Raw genomic sequence first — 25,339 nt, 5'->3', positions numbered from 1 at the left:
TATTGCATCACGCATTACAATTGTTTTTATTTTTAACCATGGAATACATATACAATAATCATATCAAAACATGGAAATGTCGGATAGGCCGTATTATATAAAGAAATGTTATATAATTGTATTGAATAAAATGACTTGGCTGTACATCAATATTTATAGAAAAAAAGAATTTGCTTTAAATCATTATATATATACACACACGGAGGCGGGAGAATGATAGTATTATTATTTGTATTTCTGTTAGTATTCACATAGGTTTTATGGGCAACATTCAATACAGGCACAGATGAAATAACATTTTCACGTAATATTCTATATTACACATAATATGATATATGTAACATTAATCTTCAATGTCACTTATATACCAATATATCTATCACTGTATACTATGTACAAAAATAATATTATTCACAATAAATGCAAATTATCAAGTTATAGGTCACCAGTACGCTACTAAGAAGTGAAAATAGCGCATGTGGATAAAAGACGAAGTAGACTGAGAGTAAACTAACCGGCGTATTTCCAGGATGACACATACGCTGCAATTTTCATGAGAGTGTAACGCATCATCGATGCTGATACGCCGACCGGCCAAGCTATCAAGTGAAAAGGTCACAACAAGCACCCGTAAACGTTCAGCTTCAAGTGTGATAAATAAATTTCCCATTTGCATTTTATAAATCTGTAGAAACCAACCTATGCACTGCTCTCTTTTTTAGATGAGATCGTTGCTAAGAAAGTTTGGTACGCTGATATCCAGAAACCACCGAGCACATCCAAATGGTTGAAGACATATTTACAAAGCGACTAAACTCTATTGCTTTACTTGGTAGGCTTTCAGTTGACACGACCGTGCGACTCACGCCTACCCACACTAGAGTCTTAATGAACGTGAGTGTCCGCACACGTCGGCTGCTGGGATCATACATCCAGGAATCCATCCTCCCGGTCTTGATCCTTATCGCCATCATAAAACTCATTGGGAGCATCCACTCTGGAACGTGACACGTCGCAGAGTTAGCATCAACGCTCAATCGTTGCCGGCAATTACAAACACCAGCACCTAGTACGTCCTGCGCCAGCCATACCGACCCTACTCCACCCCCCACACTGCTGCCACCCCAGCCCCCACGCACCACTACCCCACCTTAGCTCCACGACCGGCACACCCACGTCCATCCCTGCCTTCACCGTCCCACCCCCACCCCTCCCCCGCTTCATCCTCGCCCCGCCTCCTCTCACCTGGCGTCGATGTCGTTCTGGTGGTTGGAGACATTCAGGGTCGGGTTCCTCTGTGTTCTCGAGGTCGAGCACGGTCGTGCGGCACGTCCTGCATCTGTACGCTCGGCGCGTGCTCAATCATCTTCAGATTCTCCAGCACAGAAACCTTCACGTAGTCCAAGTACTGCGCGTGGAAATGCAAACACAGAAACCTTGATGTAATAATCCAAGTACTGACCGTGGGAAAAAAACAAAAACGGAACTCACGACTCCTAGTACTGCGCGTGAAGAAACAGAAGAACTTATAGTACGGACTGTGGTGATTGATAGTACTACTTTTAGTACTGAGATTAAATAAGAATGAGTGAAACTCATCACTCGCATGAACGACAAATTCGCACATAGCGATCAACATGTATGTCTGACTATAGCGATTACACGACTAGGTGTAATGTAAGGATTAGCTCCGGGTTTACGATCTGTCGGGTGTACGCGGCTGGTGGTTTACTTACAACAGGGCATTCGAATAGAGCGCGTGATTGAACGGGAAGCCCAGAATTATAATATCTAATTTCAAAGTTGGAAAAAAATAGACGTTGATGTTTGGCGTGAGTGCGGCATGCGGTGCCACGTACGCTCCATTTGAATCATACTAAAACTACTGAGCTCCGACGACGCAATCCGACTGATGTGACTTCATGCAGCAGTGAGGAAGCATACCTGTCGTGTGTTAGCATTTTCTATGCGAACTGGAATGTCCGGATGCAACGAGAAATCGGGCGCAAAATATTCCAGATACTCTGCAATAGACAAATAAAATACTCATGCATTGATCAACAATAAACCTAAAAAAACTAATTCCTTTATGACTGAGGTTACTGACCTGAGGAAGGTAGTTACTGTGTGTAAGGTAGTTACTGACCTTAGTAAGGTAGTTACTGTGTGTAAGGTGGTTACTGGGCCTGAGTAATGGTGGTTACTGACCTGAGTAAAGGTAGTTACTGAACCTGAGAAATGTAGTTACTGACCTGAGAAAGGTAGTTACTGTGTGTAAGGTGGTTACTGGCCTGAGTAAAAGGTGGTACTTGGCCTGAGTAAGGTAGTTACTGACCTTAGTAAGGTAGTTACTGTGTGTAAGGTGGGTTACTGGCCTGAGTAAGGTAGTTACTGGCCTGAGTAAGGTAGCTACTGAACCTGAGAAATGTAGTTACTGACACTGAGAAAGGTAGTTACTGACCTTAGTAAGGTAGTTACTGTGTGTAAGGTGGTTACTGGCCTGAGTAAGGTGGTTACTGACCTGAGTAAGGTAGTTACTGACCTGAGAAATGTAGTTACTGACCTGAGAAAGGGTAGTTACTGTGTGTAAGGTGGTTACTGGCCTGAGTAAGGTGGTTACTGACCTGAAGTAGGCGTAGTTACTGACGCTGAGTAAGGTAGTTACTGACCTGAGTAAGGTAGTTACTGACCTGAGTAAGGTAGTTACTGTGTGTAACTGTAAGGTAGTTACTGACCTGAGTAAGGTAGTTACTGTGTGTAACTGTAAGGTAGTTACTGTGTGTAACTGTAAGGTAGTTACTGACCTGAGTAAGGTAGTTACTGACCTGAGTAAGGTAGTTACTGTGTGTAACTAACTGTAAGGTAGTTACTTGTGTGTAACTAACTGTAAGGTAGTTACTGTGTGTAACTAACTGTAAGGTAGTTATCTGTGTGTAACTGTAAGGTAGTTACTGACCTGAGTAAGGTAGTTACTGACCTGAGTAAGGTAGTTACTGACCTGAGTAAGGTAGTTACTGACCTGAGTAAGGTGTTACTGTGTGTAACTAACTGTAAGGTAGTTACTGTGTGTAACTGTAAGGTAGTTACTGACCTGAGTAAGGTAGTTACTGACCTGAGTAAGGTAGTTACTGACCTGAGTAAGTGTAGTTACTGACCTGAGTAAGGTAGCTAAAACGTGTACGCTGAGTAAGGTAGCATTACTGAACCTGAGTAAGGTAACTACTGACCTGAGTAAGGTAGTTACTGACACTGAGTAAGGTAGTTACTGACCTGAGTAAGGTGTTACTGACCTGAGTAAGGTAGTTACTGACCTGAGTAAGGTAGTTACTGACCTGAGTAAGGTAGCTACTGACCTGAGTAAAGGTAGTTACTGACGCTGAGTAAGGTAGCTACTGACCTAAGTAAGGTAGCTACTGACCTGAGTAAGGTAGCTACTGACGCTGACTAAGGTTAGTTACTGACCTGAGTAAGGTAGTTACTGACCTGAGAAGTAGTTTACTGACGCTGAGTAAGGTAGTTACTGACCTGAGTAAGGTAGTTACTGACCTGAGTAAGGTAGTTACTGACCTGAGTAAGGTAGTTACTGACCTGAGTAAGGTAGTTACTGACCTGAGTAAGGTATTACTGACCTGAGTAAGGTAGTTACTGACCTGAGTAAGGTAGTACTGACCTAGTAAGGTAGTTACTGACGGCTGAGTAGGTAGTTTACTGTGGAGTAAGGTAAGTTACTGTGAGTAAGGTAGTTACTGACCTGAGTAAGGTAGTTACTGACCTGAGTATAGTACTGACCTGAGTAAGGTAGTTACTGTGTGTAAGGTAGTTACTGACCTGAGTAAGGTAGTTACTGACCTGAGTAAAGGTAGTTACTGACGCTGAGTAAGAGTTTACTGTGTGTAAGGTAGTTACTGACCTGAGTAAGGTAGTTACTGACCTGAGTAAGGTAGTTACTGTGTGTAAGCTATTACTGACGCTGAGTAAGGTAGTTACTGACCTGAGTAAGGGTATTACTGTGTGTAAGGTAGTTACTGGACCTGAGTAAGGTAGTTACTGTGTGTAAGGTAGTTACTGTGAGTAAGGTAGTTACTGACCTGAGTAAGGTAGTTACTGACCTGAGTAAGGTAGTTACTGACCTGAGTAAGGTAGTTACTGACCTGAGTAAGGTAGTTACTGACGCTGAGTAAGTAGTTACTGACCCTGAGTAAGTAGTTACTGACTCTTAGTAAGGTAGTTACTGACGGCTGAGTAAGGTAGTTACTGTGTGTAAGTAGTTACTGACCTGAGTAAGGTAGTTACTGACCTGAAGGTAGTTACTGACCTGAGTAAGGTAGTTACTGACCTGAGTTAGGTAGTTTACTGAAACGGCTGAGTAAGGTAGTTACTGACCTGAGTAAGGTAGTTACTGACCTGAGTAAGTAGTTACTGACCTGAGAAGGTATTACTGACCTGAGTAAGGTAGTTACTGACCTGAGTAAGGTAGTTACTGACCTGAGTAAGGTAGTTACTGACCTGAGTAAGGTAGTTACTGTGTGTAAGTAGTTACTGACCTGAGTAAGGTAGTTACTGACCTGAGTAAGGTAGTTACTGACGCTGAGTAAGGTAGTTACTGTGTGTAAGGTAGTTACTGACCTGAGTAAGGTAGTTACTGTGTGTAAGGTAGTTACTGACCTGAGTAAGGTAGTTACTGACCTGAGTAAGGTAGTTACTGACCTGAGTAAGGTAGTTACTGTGTGTAAGGTAGTTACTGACCTGAGTAAGGTAGTTACTGACCTGAGTAAGGTAGTTACTGACCTGAGTAAGGTAGTTACTGTGTGTAAGGTAGTTACTGACCTGAGTAAGGTAAGTTACTGTGTGTAAGGTAGTTACTGACCTGAGTAAAGGTAAGTTACTGACTGAGTAAGGTAGTTACTGTGTGTAAGGTAGTTACTGACCTGAGTAAGGTAGTTACTGACCTGAGTAAGGTAGTTACTGTGTGTAAGGTAGTTACTGACCTGAGTAAGGTAGTTACTGACCTGAGTAAGGTAGTTACTGACCTGAGTAAGGTAGTTACTGTGTGTAACTGTAAGGTAGTTACTGTGTGTAACTGTAAGGTAAGTTTACTGACCTGAGTAAGGTAAGTTTACTGACCTGAGTAAGGTAGTTACTGTGTGTAAAGTAGTTACTGGACTGAGTAAGGTATTACTGACCTGGTGACTGACCTGAGTAAGGTAGTTACTGACCTGAGTAAGGTAGTTACTGACCTAAAGTAAGGTAGTTACTGACGCTGAGTAAGGTAGTTACTTGACCTGAGTAAGGTAAGTTACTGACGCTGAGTAAGGTAGTTAACTGACCGGAGTAAGTAGTTACTGGAAGCTGAAGTAAGGTAGTTACTTGACGCTGAGCTAAGGTAGTTACTGACTCTGAGTAAGCGGTAGTTACTGACCTGAGTAAGGATACGTTACTGACATGATTTAAGGTAGTTACGACGCTAGAGTAAGGTAGATTACTGACCTGAGCTAAGTAGTTTACTGACCTGAAGCAGGTAGTTACTGACCTGAGTAAGGTAGTTTACCTGGTAGGCTCTGAACCTAGTAAGGTAGTTACTGTGTGTAAATAAAATATAAAAATGGTAGTTACTGACCTGAGTAAGGTAGTTACTGACCTGATGGTAAGTAGTTACTGACCTGATGTAAAGGTAGTACTGACCCTATGTGTAAGGAGTTACTGTGTGTAAGGTAGTTACTGACCTGAGTAAAAAAGGTGGTTACTGAACCTGAGTAAGGTGGTTTACTGACTCTGTGTAGTGTAGTACTGACTGTTGTGTAAGGTAGTATCACTGTGTGTAAGGTAGTACTGACGCTGAGTAAGGTAGTACTGTATAAGGTATCTGTGTTATAGTCACCTGAGTATAAGGTAGTTACGTGATCTGATAAGGTAGTTCTGACCTGAGTAAGGTAGTTACTGACCTGCAGTAAGGTAGTTACTGACCTGAGTAGAGCGTTAGTTACTGATCCTGGAGTAAGGTAGTTACTGAACCTGAGTAGGTAGTTTGACCTAGTAGTAGCTATGGACCTGCTAGTATGTCTACTAGTGGTAGTTACTGACTGGAGTAAGGATAGTTACTGACCTGCAGTAAGGTAGTTACTGACCTGAGTAAGGCGAGATAGTATAGTCTGGCATGTGTAAGGTCAGTTACTTGACCTGAGTAGCGTAGTTACTCGACTCTGAGTAAGGTAGTTACTGACCTGAGTAAGGTAAGTTAGCTGACCTGAGTAAGCGTAGTTACTGACCTGAGTAAATGTGACGGTAGGTAGTTACTGACCTGAGTAAGGTAGCTCAAGGCTGACGTCTTCGTCTACCAGCAGTGATGTTTCGTATGTCCAGCATCGCGCGACGTTACGCACCGTGTATCCGCCGCCGCCGAGCACCATGATGGGAACATTGAAGCCCTTCACATACTTCACACAGTCCCTGCAGCGAGAGAGCAAGATGACGATGATGCTAACGACAATACTAAAGACGATGCTAACGATGAACGTAATGTTGAGATATGCGATACATGATCAAAGGCAATGCTACATTGATACTTAACAAATGGCCAAGCCTACATTGATTTAACAATGGCGATCAATGCTAACATGCGCTAGAACAAAAAAAAAAACATGCAGCTAACAATGGCGATGCTACATTGATACTAACAATGGCGACGCTACATTGATACTAACAATGGCGATGCTACATTGATACTAACAATGGCGACGCTACATTGATACTAACAATGCGTCGTAATTGATTAGAAGCGTACGCCCTACATTGATAACAATGCAACCATTGCACACCTGGCGACGCTACATTGATACTAGCAACAGCGATGTAATGTTGATACTAACAACAGCGACGTAATGTTGATACTAACAATGGCGACGCTACATTAATACTAACAAGGGTAGCATAAAGGGAAGGAGTGTGACTCCATAAACAAGGGAAATTCTCATTTATAGCGCTTATAATACCTACGATTTTACTACGCGTAACATCATCGAACATGAGCTCAAATCGGACAACAGTAACTTCGCCATACATCGCCCTACCAAATCGTTCCATCAATTAGACATCGCAATCACGAAGATAACAGAACTAAAACATACGACAACGCATTCTGCCAATCTTTTGTCGATTAATCAACCGTAGCGAGCAGCCTATAATTCAAAAAGGCCAGGCTACTGTAACTCTCTCTTTACATTATGTTGTACAGATGTCACAATTGCGCTTAGTAATCGTAGATAAGATTGGTTTTTACAGAGAGAAGGGTGGGGTTTGGCATAGCCAGATAGAAATAGTTAGGTTTGGGTACGGGCGGGGCGATATGTTTGCGGATGTGCAGGTTGACACGTATATCAGATGTCGACCATATGTACCTTTCCGCCGTAATAGGTTTGAAACAAGGGAGAGAGTGGTGTGTGATTGGCTGAGAGTAGGTAGAGCTGGACAGTGATTCGGATAGAGCTGTGATATATAGTGACGGAGAGCATTTGAACCGAGAGGATTGGGACTGGACTGTGGAAGCAAGGACAGGACGGGACGACGAGATGGCGACTGTTATGTTTGTAAACAATATATTCCTTTAATTGAAACACAAATTCTATATGTCTTCTGGATATATTTATACCTTTAAATTATACATACAAACCACGCTCTACATTTTGGTCGCTCGTGACGAACGCGACTGGGTTTTGCAAATACAACGTAACGGTACACGCTATAATACATATCACCGCGGTACGATGGGAGGAGGAAGAAAGCGACGAAGCAAAAGATGGACGGAACAAGAGCTGAACGAGACGAAGATACGTAAATCGGTGAGTGAAACAGCAAATGTGTCGGGCATATATACAATCTTAAGTAAAGTTAAAAACGATAGTTTAACCAGCGTGTAATATTACAAGTGATAGTGAAAATACTGTATATATACATTGCACACATGTTCTTATCCTGTATCCAAAAGGGTGGCATGTTATTCAGGAGCTGCATAATAGAGAGTGCAATCTCTTTTAGTCCACTCTTGATGTTATGTTACGGAGATACTTATAGGCTATTTGCATGAGGCGGTACAGCAATATTCATAATAATAAATCCGGATACAGGTAGAATTGTTTCACACGAGCTTACAGGTTAGTATATGTGTGTATGTATGGTTAGTAGGTATAGTGGTGTCGATGTAGCTAGCGTATACTAGTAGTCATGTGTTCGCTGAATGCATTAACGTAACGTATGGCTGAATCTCAGCGGTCACCTAACTCGATAGCATTAATGCGGGTTGAGCGGAATTGTTTTTGATTTGAGTATATTTTGAGATATTTAAGCAGCTAGATGTCGCCATGGGCTATGGCGCATGGGCGGGTATAACGATAGCGCACAGTTTTAATCAACGTGTAAAGCGGTGTGTAAGTCGTGTTCCACACAATGATCGGTCTAGGACTGCACGTCGGGGTACAAGAGTGACGTTTTATGACGCATTTCTGTACGCAAACCGTTACGTTTAGCTAACCGATGATCGTATAGTAAGGAAACATCATATTGTAACATGTTTGATTCAAAATTTCTTACGAAACAGGCTCGGTTACACACAATCCACGGCGAATGCTGGCGATGGAGTCTCTTCAACACTTACCCGGGAAATGAGGAAGGTACTTAGTTCTTTAAGACTAAGAAGCGTCTGAGAGGAGCAGGGAGCTCTACGGGTAAACCCAAGCAGCCGATCAACGCCGTGCAGCGCTGATTGTGCCATTGTTCCATGAGTGCACATGCAGGGTCTGTATTGTTATACTTTTTGTGGGAGACGACAGTCACAATGGGGTGGGGCATGCACGGAACGGAAGCCGTATAAATTCGTTCGAGCACGGTCGTGTTTTCGCAGACAACTGCATGGTTGAATGTCATTTAATATTTTTTCTAAACTTACCAGATAAATAGTAGAAACAAGGTTATAAGATGGCGAACACAAAGTTACGGTGTGCGTGCAGTGTAAGGCATTATGTGGGAATTATAGCATTTACAGAATGTCGCAGTGGAAATTTTGAAAGGCGTTTTGAGGTGGCAGCGGTACGGTTGTGGAGTTGAGAGTATGGTACCAGTGTAAATAGTGTAAGATATTTCTGAAGTGCCAGTCTGTTAGTATTATTATTATGATGATTTGATATGCTGTATTTATGATTAATCATACCGTGATTTAATATTGCTGGTAGCATTGATGGTTCTAGTATCGGGGACCATGGTGCGAGGTGATATAGGTTAGTTATAAGCTGTAGGAAATGATTGTGGTAGGAGTGAAAGGGATTTAAATGTTAGCATTAAAACGGGATTAAAAAGGTAAGAATGAAACATTGTTTTGAATTCTGAATGATGTCGTCGCTTTTAGTAAATTGGATGTAGATGGTTGGATAAGGAGTTTGAGTGTGGGTATTACATAGGAATTGCGGTTTGATATATGTGTGCGCACGATATTATTAAAGCCATCGGCTTATAAGTGATTCGCGGGTAGGAGAGAGATACTGTTCGGGTTTTTTTTTTTTATAAATTGCTTGCAGTTTGCGGGGACATTAGAGAGGAAGTACATCGCGCGAATCTGCCGCTACACAGAGTCTTGCTCAAAATTTCGGCGGACATCGAGGCGGCAGTCAGTATATCAGTTGGCAAGGAGCGGAAAACTACACTTCAGTAACGTCAATACTTCAACGAACGCATCACGTCAGCGAGAATTCAGCAGAGTGGTCGATCTTCAATGTTCTTTGAAACAATATTTGTATACCCACAAACACTAAATGGTGTATGGCAGCTTTGGGCAGTGCTGGTGAACAACTTTTGGCATAAACCCATTGACATTATCTGAAGCAAAATTAAATGGCCACCAGCACATTTAGACAAGTTACGTCCTCACTATCATTATTGCCAAATCGGCATAGAAGAAGCAGCGCAGAGGATTCAAACATCAAGAACCAGGAGGACATTGTAAACATCGTAACATCGTTCGGAAGCATCAAGAAGTTATTATATTGTATTATTGCAGTTGGATATGTATTTTCATTGTGTTTTATGTATGGTGTTTTGATGTATTTCAGTAGCAGTATGTATAGTGTATTACGGCGTAAACATTTTGAAGTTTTGGGGCTTCTATTTCAGCGTTATAGCGTGCTGCGTAATTTATTGAGTTGTTGTGTTGCATTGGGTTGGGTAGTTTGTGTGTGTTTCTCTCTTTTCAGGGGTCGTTTCAAGGGTTTTTTTAAGAATTGTATATTGCACAGATTGGTTTACTTGGCCAATTCGTGTCAAGTATGCGGATTTAATCATTGTGGTCAGTGAGAATTTTGTTGGCTGGCAGTGTGAAGCCATAGCGTGGATACCATGGTGCTGGTTGGTAACCGTAGTAATAGCGTTGTGCTAAAAATTGTGTACAGTTACTTATGTGGGGAGGGGAAGATGTGTTCCATAGAAGGAGTTGTTGTAGACGGTATGATGGACAATAGACCGGAAATTATTTATTGTTGGGCCTCTATTTTCGTCAGAGAACAGATGTGTGTGTTGTCTGTGTGTGTGTTAGAAAAGGGGGCTTGGGAGTTAGTTAAAGGATTAGTAATCAGCGGGCGCTGAATCGATGCTGGGTTGCAATCGTTTTGTTGAAGGGGAAGGTAAATGTAACGTCTCTTTTACATATGTATTGTACAGATGCTCTACATTGGCTTAGTAATCTGTAGATAGATTGGCTTTTACAGAGAGAAGGGTTTGGGCGTTTGGCATACAAATGAGAAATAGTTAGGTGTAGGGTACGGCCGCGGATATGTTGCGGATGCTTGAGGTGACACGTATACAGATGTCGACCATATGTACCTTCCCGCGTATGCTTTGCAACAAAGGAGAGTGGTGTGTTGAGTGGCCTAGAGGTAAAGTAGAGCTGGACAGTGATTTGATAAGAGCGTGATATATAAGGGACGGGAAGAGCCATTTTGAACGCAGAGGATTTGGGACTGACGGTGAAGCAGCGACAGGACGGGACGACGAGATGGCGACTGTATGGGTTGGTAAACATATATTTCCTTTCAATTGAAACACAAATTCGTATATGGTCTTCATTGATTATTTATACGTTAAACTGATAACTACAAACTACGCCTCTTCTCCTTGCACACTACTAACACACACTCGGCCACGGCTATGCGTTCACTGGAAGCGAGGCCGCTGCTGGCTAGCAGGGGATTAGGCCATCAACGCAACAACTCGGCGAGATAACCTTTTGACCAGCCGTAGACAGCACAATGTATGCCTTTGTCATGTCATATGCAGGGCATGCCGGCACCGCCGCACGTCCATCCGCTATCAGCAGCAGATACGATTGAAATCTCCCCTGCCGAGCCACAGCCGCCCTCGCGTGAACGAAGCAGTGGGCCAGTGTGGTTAGTAGCTGCCTTTTGTTGAATTATAGCGCTCGCTACGGTGAATAAATGGACAAGATTGGAGAATCGTGTCGTATGTTTTAGTCTGTATCTACCGGATTGCGAGTGTCTATATGAGCGAAACGATTGTGGTACGATGAATGGGCGAAATCGTACTGTGTCCGCGTTTGCAGCTCAAAGTTGGATGAGTTACGCTAGTACAATCGTAGGTGATTATAAGGCTAGTAAATGACGAATTTCCCATTGTTTAATATTGATCACACTCCATTCCCTTTTATCTACTCCCTGATACTAAACAATAAGGAGCAACTACATCGATACAACGAAAGACAGCGACACTACGGTTGATACTAATGACAGTATCACCATGTTGATACTGACAATGCCTGACGAACGCTCGTGATACTAAACAGCGGCAAGCTTAGCAATTGACAACGACGTACGCCGTGCGCGCGTATGGTGAGGCTCCGAACACCGAGACGATCACCGCTGCTGAGTCGGCCCCCGCACTGCTAGCACGATACACCGGTGCGGTACGTCCATCACATCCTGGACGATCGCTAAAGATCTGATTGTAACGCATGCAATACGAAAAATCTCCTGCGTTAATAGGCTTCATACATCATGGGTTCACGAGTGCTAGAATCATCTCCTGCGTTTATAGCTTCATACATCATGCTTCAACGTGCTAGAATCGATTCAAAAGCCAAAGACTTCTGCCAACTCAGAATGGGTTCAATGCTAGATAATACATCACGTTTTATAATAAAATGCTCGCAGGTGGTCACAGCACCGTAAAATTTCAAACATGTGAAACTGGCGAACTTTAGAGAGGAGGTACCTTAGATATTAATATAAATTATGTGCCGCGAAGCGCACAATCCGAGCGTGGAGCGCGAAGTAACGTTGTGCGCGGCCAGGGCCGCCTTATGAGCGCGTGGAAGCTCAGGCGTTTTTGATGCGCTCTGGGGCAATCTGAGCCTTATTTTGGAGCATTATTTGCCCACAAAAATTTATGCACGTATATTTTCAAAAATAATTTCGTTGAGCAAGAGTCATGAGGTGATGAGTCATTTTTCATTGCTTCAATTTGTATACTAGTGTGAATGTAACCAGTCAAATGTTATAAAGCAATGTGCGAAAAATGCAAATAAATATACTATAATGTGAAACTATATTTCGCTATATTTAATTCGGATTGAGCACCGTTACCGAGTAGAAAATCAAATATCGTAATAAAGGCTTTAGTTTCCTTTTCCTAATTGCTGCCCAGGCATCTGCTGCCTCATGGAAGGGGAAGTCCTGAGCTGATGGGCCTTCCACAGACACCATCATAAGGGCATTTAGTGTGTTCTGATTCAGTCTTAGTTAGAAGGAATCTGATAAAATAGGCTGGTTATTGTGAGCTGTTTTTTATTCATGGCGGATTACGAAGCGCTATGATATGAGGCTCAGGACAAGTGAAACTCTATGTCGGACAAGTTATTCGTTTGGCTAGTTGCCCGATTGAACAACTAAAAAATGTCTAGTTGTGTAATATTCCTAACATCCTTTGAGCCAGGGCGCTATCGCACAACATTCTCCCATTATATTTTCAAAGGTCGTTAAAAAAAGCGGCTCGAAAGACACGCGTCTGTGGCTGTGCACATCGACGCTGCGTATACGTGCCTGCTAGCTGGGGCGGCATTGATTGAAGTACGGGGGGGAGGGCACGATTGTTTCAGTCGCATGGTGCTAATCACTACTAAAATGTAGGGGGTGGACACCGCTGGGCTATGAGAGAGCGACAGCAAAACTCATTCCTGGAATTGAGGAAAACGCTACAATCGGGAATGACACACGAGTGTGCCAGCACACAAAAATAAACGTGTGAATTTCATTACGATTTTCCATGGATTACCGTTCTATAATCCTACGGGTTCCACTGACGTAGCGTGGAACTGTCGAGCGCAGACCAGTCTAATACAAAGATAACGGCTGCGTCGGAACGTCTAGGTTTTTCATCTATATTTCTCTTCAATAACATCGTACTTCAATTCACAGGTGCCTTTCTGTTTATAGAAACATTTATAAATATGATTGTGCTAATTTGAGATATTGTGCAATGTTTGCGTTAATGCAGAAAGTAAAAACGCACGTCTGTTGCCATTTTTCGCGTACTTCTCAATGGTGTGCCGAGGCAATGCTATACCCCTTGCACTTTGACCCCAATATGGCGGTGGGACTTTCAGTTCTCACTTATACTAAACATGTTCACTTACTGGCATCGTCCATCCCTTCTTTCAGCGGGACGTTCAGTGAGTAATATCTGCCACTATCTGCTCCGATCTCAAACATGTCGCCTGTAAAGCAAACACACTACAATGTGAACTACGTTCAGTATCAAAGAACGACATGAAAAGCACCAGATACAAGTAACAATAGAACAATAGAACAAATGGACAAACAACAGGGGTCGAAATAAGCGATGGTTTCCGATGTCGGGTCCTATCCAAATACATCAGTGAGGACCATCAATCTTCAAAGTCAATTGCGTCGACGTGACCAGAATATTTGCCCATTTACGGTAATGCTTGATTTTCAAACCTCCAATGGATATTAAAATGATCTATTGTCGAGATTTCTCAGAAAAACGAAATATATGAGCTGAATAGTATTTTCCTGTCAGTTGAGACTATAATTCAGCATATTCGTTTCTTCCCAAGCTACCCCCCAGCTATATTCGTTCCACAATATAGTCCAACCGACAGCGAACAATATCACGGATCTACAATCCAAAATAAAAATATACACAAGATTAGCAGTTATAGCGCATATGAAAATTGAAACACATCGTAACAGCAATGCATTGTTATCGGTCGGACAATGCTAATGGCAGAATTGTAAACTTATTTTTGTGGTGATAGAATTGCAAACAATGCGTTGCCTGCATCTGGGGTATGGCAGATAACGGGCTGGCGCACATAGTCCTAATCGTACTTCCTTAGTTCAAGATACAAGAAAACGAATGTTACAAAACCGATTAGTTCGAAATCGCAGTTTTCGTGAATAGTAAGGTTCTAAGCCCTATTTTTATTGTACTCTCTAGACCAATTGCTGTATTCAAGCACATAAAGTTAGGTACGTGAAAGTGATAAAACAGCTGGAAAACTTCTGCAAATAATCGGCTTAGTGAATAAAACAATTACTGTATCGTTTCATACATCATTGTTACGTAGGGAATAATAAACACATTTATCACAAGGTACAAATCTTTTCTACGCTGTCACCCGCAGTACTTTTTACGAGAATCAATTGAAATTTAGGAGGGAACCATTTCCTAAGTTTCAAACTAGATAGTCATGTGGACCATCTCTTTTTTTCTCCTTATTTCTACCCCTGCATGTGCATACGATGCTCACCGTGGCAACTAGACATATCAACACATTTTTAAGAGAAATTCATCAATCAGAATATCAGTTTATTTTTACACATATTTCACTCGCCTGTGCAAAACAAATACCGTTTTTTTTTTTTACCTCAATCCCAAAGATGTGCCTGTCACTAGTTACATCAAAAGGTACATCAGCTGAATTCATACCTGTTCCGGGGAAGAAGTAGTTTCCGTATTTGTGGAAGGAGACCGTCATGACGCGATCTGTGAGATAGAATGCCTCCTGAACACCGTCGCCATGGTGAATGTCAATGTCTAAATAGAGCACACGCGGATGGTACCTGTAAAAGATCAATGTGAATAAATACGAACATTAATAAAAATATAACATTTATACGAGAATTCAGCATATTATAACGTATAATAAATACAGTCAGTAAACAACCGCTATATATAAACATGTACATATTTGCATGCAATTAATGAAATGTATGAACAATATTATAGTGACATATAAAATACTAGTGTTTATAGAGATATAAAGACATAGCTAACACAATATTATTTAATATCCGATAATATTGTGCCTGATTTCAAACCAGTCACTATTAGACATTAACCAACATCAAGCGTAATTATATGGTAGGAACATCCAGAAACCCCACCTACACTATACCCTATACCCTAGGTATACACAGATAATCATAGTGCACTTACTTTAGAAGTTCTAATATTCCGATGACAATATCATTGACATAACAAAACCCTGACGCCTCAAACTTTTTAGCATGATGTAATCCACCAGACCAGTTTATGGCAATATCACAGTTCTGAAATAAATAAAAGCAGTGAAATTAATCGTATAACCGGATCAGTTGATAATTTGCATTTAGGCCAAAACAAAATATAGGTGTGGTTACGGTTTCCCGACCAACCCTATTTATTCCCAGCGACCCTAAACATTTTATTGCCAATTTTCTTTAAAATAAAAAATAAAAAAATGAATTGGATAGTTCTTGCTTCAAAAGGCACAAAATGCACATCCTTCGGACATGGTTCGTAAATAAAATATTTCAAAAAAATAAAATGTTTTCCCTACCTACCTACCCTATTTTTTTCCGGCATGGAACGGTAACCACACATATATTTTGTTTTGGCCTTATTGAAAATGATTTAAAAAAAATCAGCCTTTGTAACACTAAACTTTCATGCTCAGAATGAACCATCTCATAGCTTCTATCATTCATAATTTTTACTACCCTTTCCATCCTAACCTTTCCCCCACACTCTACCCTCACCAAACATTACAGAGCATCCGAAGTTCGTACGTGTTTTATAGAAAAACCATTAGCGCATACTCATTAACTTGATACGTTAACATGTGAATGTGGATCTTACGTTATTATTGAGACGGACGGCACTCTCCAGGGAAGCTCCTGTGTACATCGAGCAGAAATCATACAGACCCTCAAACACCGGACAGTCGTCACCCACGTTGAACACGCTCAAACATTTCGTAAAGTTCTGAGAAAAAAAATAACATAACATACAAAACTAAACATTGTGTTTAGCAAGTACATATAATTTGCACATTAAATGATCTTGAAATAGCAGTGTTGTGTTAACTCCGAATCAGGTGCAAATTGACAGATTCAGAACACTAGTATCTGTTTGGTTTTTTCCCTCTGTGAGATGGAAGTTTCCACGACGTTGAGATGCTGTCACATCACCTAGATTACCTGAACGTTCTGTGGAGTGACACGCATGAGGAAGTCTATATACTCATCAGAGTGAAACCGGCACATGTCGTGCATCGTAGCCCTGTACGGCCGGTACACCTGAAAGTAATCCACACAACTGTGATGCAAATATATTAACATATGAACAAACTGTGCACCGAAGTGCTTTGCGATGTGTGATTGTGCGCACAGGTGTGTATGCATTTATTTCTGGATATATTAGTACACATGCATACACACTCACAGCGAGTCAATTATCTTAACAGCAGGGTACTAACTTCTAAGGCAGTTTTGCTGTATTATATAATACAATGATTTACCTTCATTTTCTTATAAAGACCATAATTCAAAACCAGACTGTGTGTCAAGGCTAATCTGTGAGGCTTCATAGGATGTCCGGGCCCTGAAAAGCAAAACCATGCCATGATCACCATGATCTATACAATTAACTAGTATTACACAACCAGGGGTCGAAATAAGCGATGGTCCGATGGTCCGGGGCCATCAAATAATCAGGAGGTTAAAGTCATTGGTCCGACGAACCATTGAATATTTTGGTGACATTTTACGGTAATTTTCTTTGAAGTTTCCACGTTTCAATATACTATTAAAGTGAATAAACAATTACTGTATCGTTTGATACATTCAATGTAGGTGAATAATTAAACCATTTTACATTTTTATCACCATGTAAAATCTCTTTCTTACGCTTGCACGCCGCATTACTTTTAGAGAACAATTTCAAATTTAGGAAGACCATCTAAATTTCAAACTAGGTGGTCCACCGTTTTTTTTCTCCTTATTTCTACCCCTGCACAACTGCTTGCTTTCACACAAACTTGAACCTTACCGGTATCCAAGTTCCAATTTATTGAATTTTAAGAATTCATATATGCATTAAATATGTGTATCGCAATATATACATAAACACTTTTATAATTGCTATAAATCATGAGCTCAAATTCGTTTACGTCATTGCAAACTATTTTTAGTTTCATTCATTGACACGATATTCGCTCGGTAAGCTGTGAAACGCGATAATCACTAACTACATGACTGTGAAGATATAAAATCATGATGACGACTTTAATCTTTATAATTATACTCTAAACCAAACCCCCGATTACTGAACGTCGAAAAAGACTAAAAAATATAAATACTTGCCATAATGGAAGTTTCCAACGTCGGGATCGTAAAAATATGCAACGCTTTTTGCCATCTTACTTTCGGAACGCACAAAATATAACGCTGTTTTTCAATTGGTTAAAACGATTTCCGACAATATCCGAACAACAGCAGCGTCACTCCTATCGTCAACAATCGGTAACATGTATCCCAAAAGGCATTGGGAATCCGCTACCCAATGCCTACATGTCCGCCATCCTGGTGGATGTACAGCGAATTGGCTGGACGAAGTCTGCCACTTTTAGGCCGTCTCACGACCCCATGCAGTACGTTGCCAGTGAAATTAAGGAGAGGCTACTGAAGGCAATCGATCGGGATCACAATGTAAGAAATATTCGTAGGTATTTGTATAAGAAATGCCAAATAGCTGCCGGTGTCAGATGAAAGGATAAATTGTTGCTCGGTGAACTTTTGTTCTCATTTTCTCGCACACTTGCTGCGCAGTTTTCTCGGATATGTTGTCGATTACCTCACAGTATTTCACATAAACCTGAAGCTGGAGATGCGCCTTTCCTTTTAGTACCAAAATTTCCTAGTTTCACTTCATAGTTAAGCAGAATATCGGTAGCTGAAAATATGTGTCAGCATGATCTCCTCGCATGTCGTCTCCCAGCCGAGTGCGAAAGCGAGGCGGTACGCCAAAATGAATGCCGCATTCGCGTTGCATGCCGGGTATATTCTGGCTGCTAGAGAATGTCGACTGATGTGTCCCATTGTATCAGACGGTGGCATGAAGGCAGCGCAGCCGATACAGTAAGCTAGCGAAACCGACTCTTCGCGGTTTTAATAGTTTATCGTCGTTGATATGCTCGCGTAATCTCGGCCGTGGATTCTGTAGCATGGAAAATACCTGTTATGTATCAACACGACAACAGTGAATTGGTTTTCATGCTTTCTATTTATTTGATCTCAAACGTCATGACAGACTCTGTATAAAAAATTTTTTTTTACCCAACACGTAACACACTAACAGCCCCTAAGCCCTGTATTGTAATACCTAAACACAGACACGCAAACACCTTACTAATGTATATTTTATACACGTATAGTAACCCTGTGTGGCACTGCACCAAGTAGTGAAGTACCGTACATCTTTTCAAAGGTAGTACTAGTAGCTTTGAGGATTATTAAAATATTTAAAACTTATTCAAATAGAAAAATCTATTCCATTCTTAATAAGAAATTGGCCAGCTTCAATTTGCACATCGCTGTTATCAATGATATTCAATCTAATCCCATTTCTTTCGAAAAAGCATCCAAATTGACTGATTGAAAACAAGAATGTAAACATTTCCTGTTGTATTGATTAATATTTGCTTTTTATCCCATGTAATTCCTATAATGGTAATTTAGAATGTATTTGGGGTTAAAAATAAAGTCATTGTCAACTCTAAAAGGTTTAAAAATAGACAACCAAAATTTGCAATCAGAATTAGGAATACACTGTCATCATAATAATGCATATACAGTCCGACCTCCTTTATCCGGCCACGTCGGGACCCATCCGGATATGGGATTTGGCCGGATATGAGAGTTATGCTCAAACACAGCATTGCTATGCAGTTCAGTAGGGTTTATGCATGTGATAATGTATTTACTCGTTGCTATGATTATTTGTAACAAACTGTCGTGTTTTATGGTTTATATGAAATGGAAATAAAATGAAATAGAACAGAAATTTTACCGGAGGCATAGCGGACACGAGCGGACAACACACGTGCACGCGAACACACGCAAACACACGTACGGTTTTTTAGGTGGAAATGGATGAAAAACAGAGAACATACACTGCGAGATCGTGGCCGGTTAATAGAGATTTCCGGATAACGGATGGCCGGATAAAGGAGGTCGGACTGTACATGTAAAATTTCTATACGTTATGAAGAAGCATGTAGAGCAGTCAGTTATTTTTCCACACATTTGATTGAAGCTGATTGCAACTTGCCTTCATCAGTTAACATAAACCCTGACACGTTTAAACTGTGTTGCACCGTCTCGCATCATATCACATTTGAATGTAAGGATTGTAAGCACATGGTAATGGGATTTTTTCACATGTATTTGTTATTATTATTTATTATTTATTTATTAATTTAAAGACGGTACAGTATATTTTGTGTTTTCTCACGTGTATTTGTTATTGTCTCGACAGGTTGTTGATATGCCAGGAGTGCTTGCTGTCATTTCTCAGCTCGAGAAGGCCTCTATCACACGCGAAGACTTGGAGGTAATGATCGCAGATTGCAGCTTTATACCATTTGTAACTGCATAGGTTGTACAAGCTCACACAGTTCTGGTTTGGTCAGCAGTATTTACCGGACAGTTGTCTGTGGCAATACACAACACACCCATGACTCATCACCGTTCAATCTAAAATTGATATGATATTAAATTATAGCCAATTTTGCACTGCACTGATCATGCACAGAAGATTGAATACAAGCAATCGTGGGTTTAAATTGTAGCAGAGCAAGGTATTATAAGCTGTAAATAGTAACAGATTAACGTATTTTTTGCGAGCGTTTTTTTTAAAACCTGGCATTAACTCGTGTGTTGGTGTCGTCATTTTTCAGCAAACGAGGCTCGGAAAGTATGTCAACGAGGTGCGAAAGAAAACTAGCAATGACTCACTGGCTAAGCGAGCAAAGAAGCTGGTTAAGACATGGCAGAAGCTGGCGCTGCCGCAGCACACCGCGGGCGTCAACGGTGAGAGAGCGGGAACTACGTTACCTGCGAAGAGATCGAGTCAGCCCGGCACGCCCTCTATGAGCCGATCCGCTAGTCTCGCGTCACTGAGCACACAGGAATCTAACGCAGACCTTTCTGGTCTCCAAACTCCAAGTACTGCTGTATCAAGTGGAAGACTAGTTGGTCCTGTTTCTAGCGAGACATTGGTCGGCGCTGGCGCAACGAATTCCAGAGTTTCGAGTCCCGGCCTTCACGGCGGCAGAGTCAGTCCCGGTGGGAGCGCGGGTAGTCGCGCGTCCAGCCCCTGCGCTCGCTCCAGGACTCCGCCCGCGAGCGGACGCGCCGCCGCGCCCACCCCGCAGCAGCAGCAGCAGCCATCCTCTGGTCACGGCGGCGGCGGCGGCGGCTGCGGTAAAGATCTCAGCGAAACGAACACGGCGAACAGGAAGCGTAGACGTAGCGACACAGACGCGTCGCCGCCGCCGACCAAGCTGCACGCGAACAGCGTCAGCAAGCGCGGCGTCGAGACGGCGGTGGCGCCCCCTAACGGCCTGCTGCCGGGGACGCTGCTGGGCGCGGACGCACGCTATCTCGCTGCACCTCAGGAATGTCGCGACGACTCTCCGCCGGACCCCGGGCGCACGCGCTCGGACGCGGCGACGTCAGAGGTGGCGACCCCGTCCCGCGGCGGCGGCGGGGTGAAGCTGGCGAAGGTGAAGACTACGGCGGAGCTGATAGCGGGGCTGAAGGCTCACAACACGCCGGCGGCGTCCATGATGAACTCTCCGACGATGGACGCGATCGCGGCGCGCAGAATCCGCGACCTCACGCACGACGAGGAGCAAAGCAGACGCGCGTCCGTCATCCCGGACTCGATGCGCAAACGTAAGTACACGCGACGGAAAGCCGCCGCCGCCGCAGCGTCGTCGCCGCTGCTGCCCGCCGCCTCCGACACCGACCTCTCCAAGGTCAAGACGGAGATGGTCGCCAAGTTCCTGGAGACGTCGCGGCCTCCGCCCGCGTCGGCGTTCGGCAGCGCGAGCGAGCCGCCCACGCGACCCGACTCCCCCACGCTGCGACCTCTATCCAAGGTCGCGTCTGGCGTCGACCTCTCCTTCATCTACTCTAAGCTCGAGGGGCGGGAGGCGCGCCCTGGTGGCGGCGGCGGCGGGCAGGCGGGGCCACCGCTACCCGACTGGGTGCTCGACCACGATCCCGACCGATCGAACGATGCTAGCGCCACCTACCCTAAGTCACCAGTTGCCAAATCGGAGCCGCTCCCGGGTCGGGAACGCGTAACGATAGAGGAGGAGCTACGCGCGATATACGGCCAGCTCTCACCCCTGAGGGAGGTCGCAGGGGAGGAGGAGGAGCAGCAGCAGGAGGAGGAGGAAGGAGAGGAGGCGGAGGAGGTAGAGAGGAAGCCAGTGACAGAGGAGGAGGTCGATAGGATATGCAACGAGCAGTGGGAGGGCGTGAATGGTTGGTACGACCACCAGGGGGCGTGGAAGGACTGGAATTTGTGTTTTTCTCATCCCTCGCACGCTGGTGAATTCGTTCACGTGCTGCCTTATGTAAATATAGACGAATGAGGAACGAAATGCGATATATATATATATTATATCAGCGAATACCTATTTATATTTTGTTGCCTGTTTAAAAAAAGTATTATCGAATATATGGACCGAGAGCCCGTAGGAGAAGGATAGAGAGCTGTGGGGTTTCGAAAGCTGTGCGTGCGTACGTGGTGGGCGTGCGTAGTGAGCGTGCATCCATGAGTGTGTGCGTGTGCGTGTGTGTGTACGTGTGTCCGCGTGTTGAGTGTGCGTGCTTGCGTGTGGTGGGTGTGTGCATACGCGTGGGGCGTGAGTGAGTGAGTGAGTGAGTGAGTGAGTGAGTGAGTGAGCGGCCGATTACCTGATGCTGGTGCCTCTTAAGTTACGCGTTGAGATCCGTTCTCTATTTAAAAAAAAACTAATTTCCTTTCCACATACAGTGGGTGACGCCTGCGCGTATGTGGGCCGACGCGGGGGTGGGGGTTGTGATTGTTGGCAGATATTGTGTCACCGGTGTAGTCCGTGCGATGTAGAGCTTCTACTGGAGTTAGCGATTACTCAGTGGGTCGTTATGTACATGCAGGCGTGTGTGTGCACGCGCGCGCCTGTAATTGCCAATTGGACATGTAATTTTTTTAATATCGGGGCAGGGCTTCTAAACCAGTTTCCGACATTCCATGCATCTGTGATAAGGTTTCCCCGACTGCTGCTGCTGCCTGGCCGCAGGTTTGACGCAAACACAGACGCCGTACGAGCGACCGAGATGTTTGATTCGCTGCGATCGCTGCCATCGCACAGACGTGGTTTGGGCAAAATTATCCTCGTTTGTGAATTCCCAGACTTTCAGCGATTGTTTCGGTAAGGTGGAGACTCGAAAGCAAGACAACTGGTGCAGAGCGGGGATTGGACCCATGTTGAATGTTGGTCATGTACGTTATGTGCATGTGCAACGAGTGAGATAACTGGAGGTGAGAGAGGGGGAGGGGTGGAAGAGAGAGAGAGAGAGGGGGAAAGGGTGGGATGGGAAGTGAGGGATAGAGTAGGAAAGTGGGATCGAGTCATTCCAGTCAATCATCTAAGATGGCCTGGGTTTAGAACCTTGGAACCTTATGAATCAGGGTTGAGAATTTTCTCATTACACAAAACTTTTCAATACGTGTTTATTTGAGATTACTGACTAAATTTGATTAGTGAGAGCAGCAATGCCAGCGTGCTCAAGTCTCACATGACATTATTTGACATGTATATATATGTCTGTGCGTGCGTGCGTGCGTGCGTGCGTGCGTGCATATGCTTATTCTGGAAGGCGACACATTTCTCTATGATTTGCGAGCGTGGGCGGAAGCGACTGAGACTGTGACTGTGGGTTGATAACTGTGAAATATGATGAATAATTATTTTTTGTGCAAGTACACTGAGAGGCAAGTGTCCGTAGCATCGTTCTGTTCCGTTTCGTCAGGTATCGTTTCAGCGGCCGTATCTGCCATCGCAGCTCGTGTTCATATATACGAAAGCAATAGAATTTACCAGTGCCTACGTGTTCGTTGTTCGCTCACACGCGCACCTGCGAGGATTCACGCCCTTCCCCGTGTCGGCGTGTGTTCCTGCGTCTGACCGCGAAGCTAACAAGCCGGTGCCTGCAGAGGGCGCCAGTGCCCACTGTCGCGTACGCGAGGCAGAATCTGTAACGTCATTTCACTGTGAAATCAAAACGTCATTCAACGAAACTATATTATATATAGATATATATATAGGAGAGCTAAAGTGGTGTTCAATGTGCTACTGTGTATGTGTGTAGTGAGTGCGTGGTCGTTGCAGCTACGGGAGGCCACCTGGTGGTCGGAGTGGTAAACGACACGATGAATAATCCAGAGTCTCATGTCGGCCAATATTAATACGTTTAGCCGCGCCTCCCCCTGACCCCTGGTCACTGCGTGATTCGCGGGTCCAGGGGGCGCCGCCGCGTGCTTTATCGTCGTGAGCGTTGCTACGTGGTGCTTTTACCTGCCGACCGTCTGAGTGGTGACGCGGCGTGCTATGCAACCATGCGCCGCCGCCGCCACATCACGGGGGATTCTTTATGGACGAGGGAAACGTTCAGACACCGTCGCTGTTATACATTGCTTAGCAGTTGCGACCGAGCGACTCCGCTCGCCGCCCGTCTATCTAGCCGAGGATGAGCAGGAGATATCTGACACACGCTGCCGCCGCTGCAGCCGATGTTTAAAGGTTGCTTTAGTGATAACGTGCATCTTATCAACTGTGATAATTATATGTGTGTATTAGAGTGAAACCCGTGTGCAGAAAGAATGAAGGCGCGTGCGCGCACGATCAGTTCTCGACGAGTAGCCTGTCGCGCGCCGTGATGACGGTGGGAGGGGAGGGGGGGTTCATTGAGGGGCGATTGGGAATCGGGATAGACTTGGTCATTGAGGGGCGATTGGGAACTGGGGAAACTTCGCCTTGTGCACGCGTCATGGCTAACCCTGTTACAACGCTGTAGGCTGCCTCTCTCTCAGGCTGCTCGAACATTTTGTAATATAGGTGTATTGACAATAAATAATAAAATTATTAAAAAGGAAAACGAGTCATTGTCGTGTTTTTCGCTGCTGCTGCGTCTTCTTGCGTAAACGGATGGGGCGAGTGAGCGGAAACGAGGCTTCGTCACGGCAATCAACCTTCCTGATAAAATACGTTCTTTATTTGCATAATCGACAACTCGTGACATATCAGTCATATTTATTACACATCTAATTTAAAAGTGAAATTCTCCCCAAGTTCGATTCAGTGATCAAACAAACACAGCTCCGCGTTGGCTACACCTCAACGACAACAGCAACAACGTTATAAACTCTGTAACTGCGGTGGAGAGTTACACACCAACCACATTGTATTGAAACGTCCTATTAAAGGAGGTGTACGTACGTGTCCTTACTCCCACCCACCACTGGAAAAATACCCGGGGCCACTAAACTTCCACTTGCGCGCGCTCTCCCACGGCAGGCTGCACTGTTAGACTGGCGCCTCGACCATTCCTCTTGCTATCAAAAACTACCGGGAACCCATCTACTCAGTAGGCGACACAACATTATGGGATGTAACGCCGACACGCCTCCTTTAAATTAACAATGCGAAACACGTGAAGGAGAAATAGTCCCGCGATTGCAGCCACCGGTCGTCGCCGCTTATCTCGCAGACGCACACCCACGCATACCGCACGCACGCACGCACGCACGCACGCACGCACACCCACGCATACCGCACACGCTATTTACACAACACGCACGCACGCACGCACGCACGCACACCCACGCGTACCGCACACGCTATTTACACAACACGCCCGCGCGCAAACACACACAAGCGTAAAGCACA

At 43.9% G+C, this 25,339-nt stretch overlaps 2 protein-coding genes across 2 annotated transcripts; one reads left to right on the top strand and one right to left on the bottom strand.

Annotated features, from left to right (window-relative positions):
* On the bottom strand, positions 1-18,358 carry LOC106814593 (histone deacetylase 3-like). Its single transcript, XM_014818935.1, is given in 15 exon segments — positions 1-997; positions 1,246-1,277; positions 1,279-1,317; positions 1,319-1,408; positions 1,945-2,024; positions 6,299-6,447; positions 11,868-11,912; positions 11,948-12,002; positions 13,685-13,765; positions 15,004-15,137; positions 15,514-15,626; positions 16,195-16,320; positions 16,536-16,634; positions 16,856-16,938; positions 17,700-18,358. Coding segments are annotated over 15 exon segments (1,254 nt in total). The 5' UTR covers positions 17,755-18,358; the 3' UTR covers positions 1-924.
* LOC106814592 (mediator of RNA polymerase II transcription subunit 26-like) lies at positions 17,885-22,962 on the top strand. Its single transcript, XM_014818934.1, has 4 exons — positions 17,885-18,044; positions 19,873-19,947; positions 20,294-20,766; positions 20,854-22,962. Exons 1-4 carry the CDS (start codon positions 17,907-17,909, stop codon positions 21,998-22,000), a joined length of 1,833 nt encoding a protein of 610 aa, XP_014674420.1. The 5' UTR covers positions 17,885-17,906; the 3' UTR covers positions 22,001-22,962.
* The last annotated feature ends 2,377 nt before the right edge of the window (positions 22,963-25,339 follow it).

Source organism: Priapulus caudatus, unplaced genomic scaffold (assembly GCF_000485595.1).
Source record: "Priapulus caudatus unplaced genomic scaffold, Priapulus_caudatus-5.0.1 Scaffold948, whole genome shotgun sequence".
NCBI lineage: Eukaryota > Metazoa > Priapulida > Priapulimorpha > Priapulimorphida > Priapulidae > Priapulus > Priapulus caudatus.
Note: the sequence above shows the minus strand (reverse complement) of the source record. Positions and strands in the feature narration are given on the sequence as shown.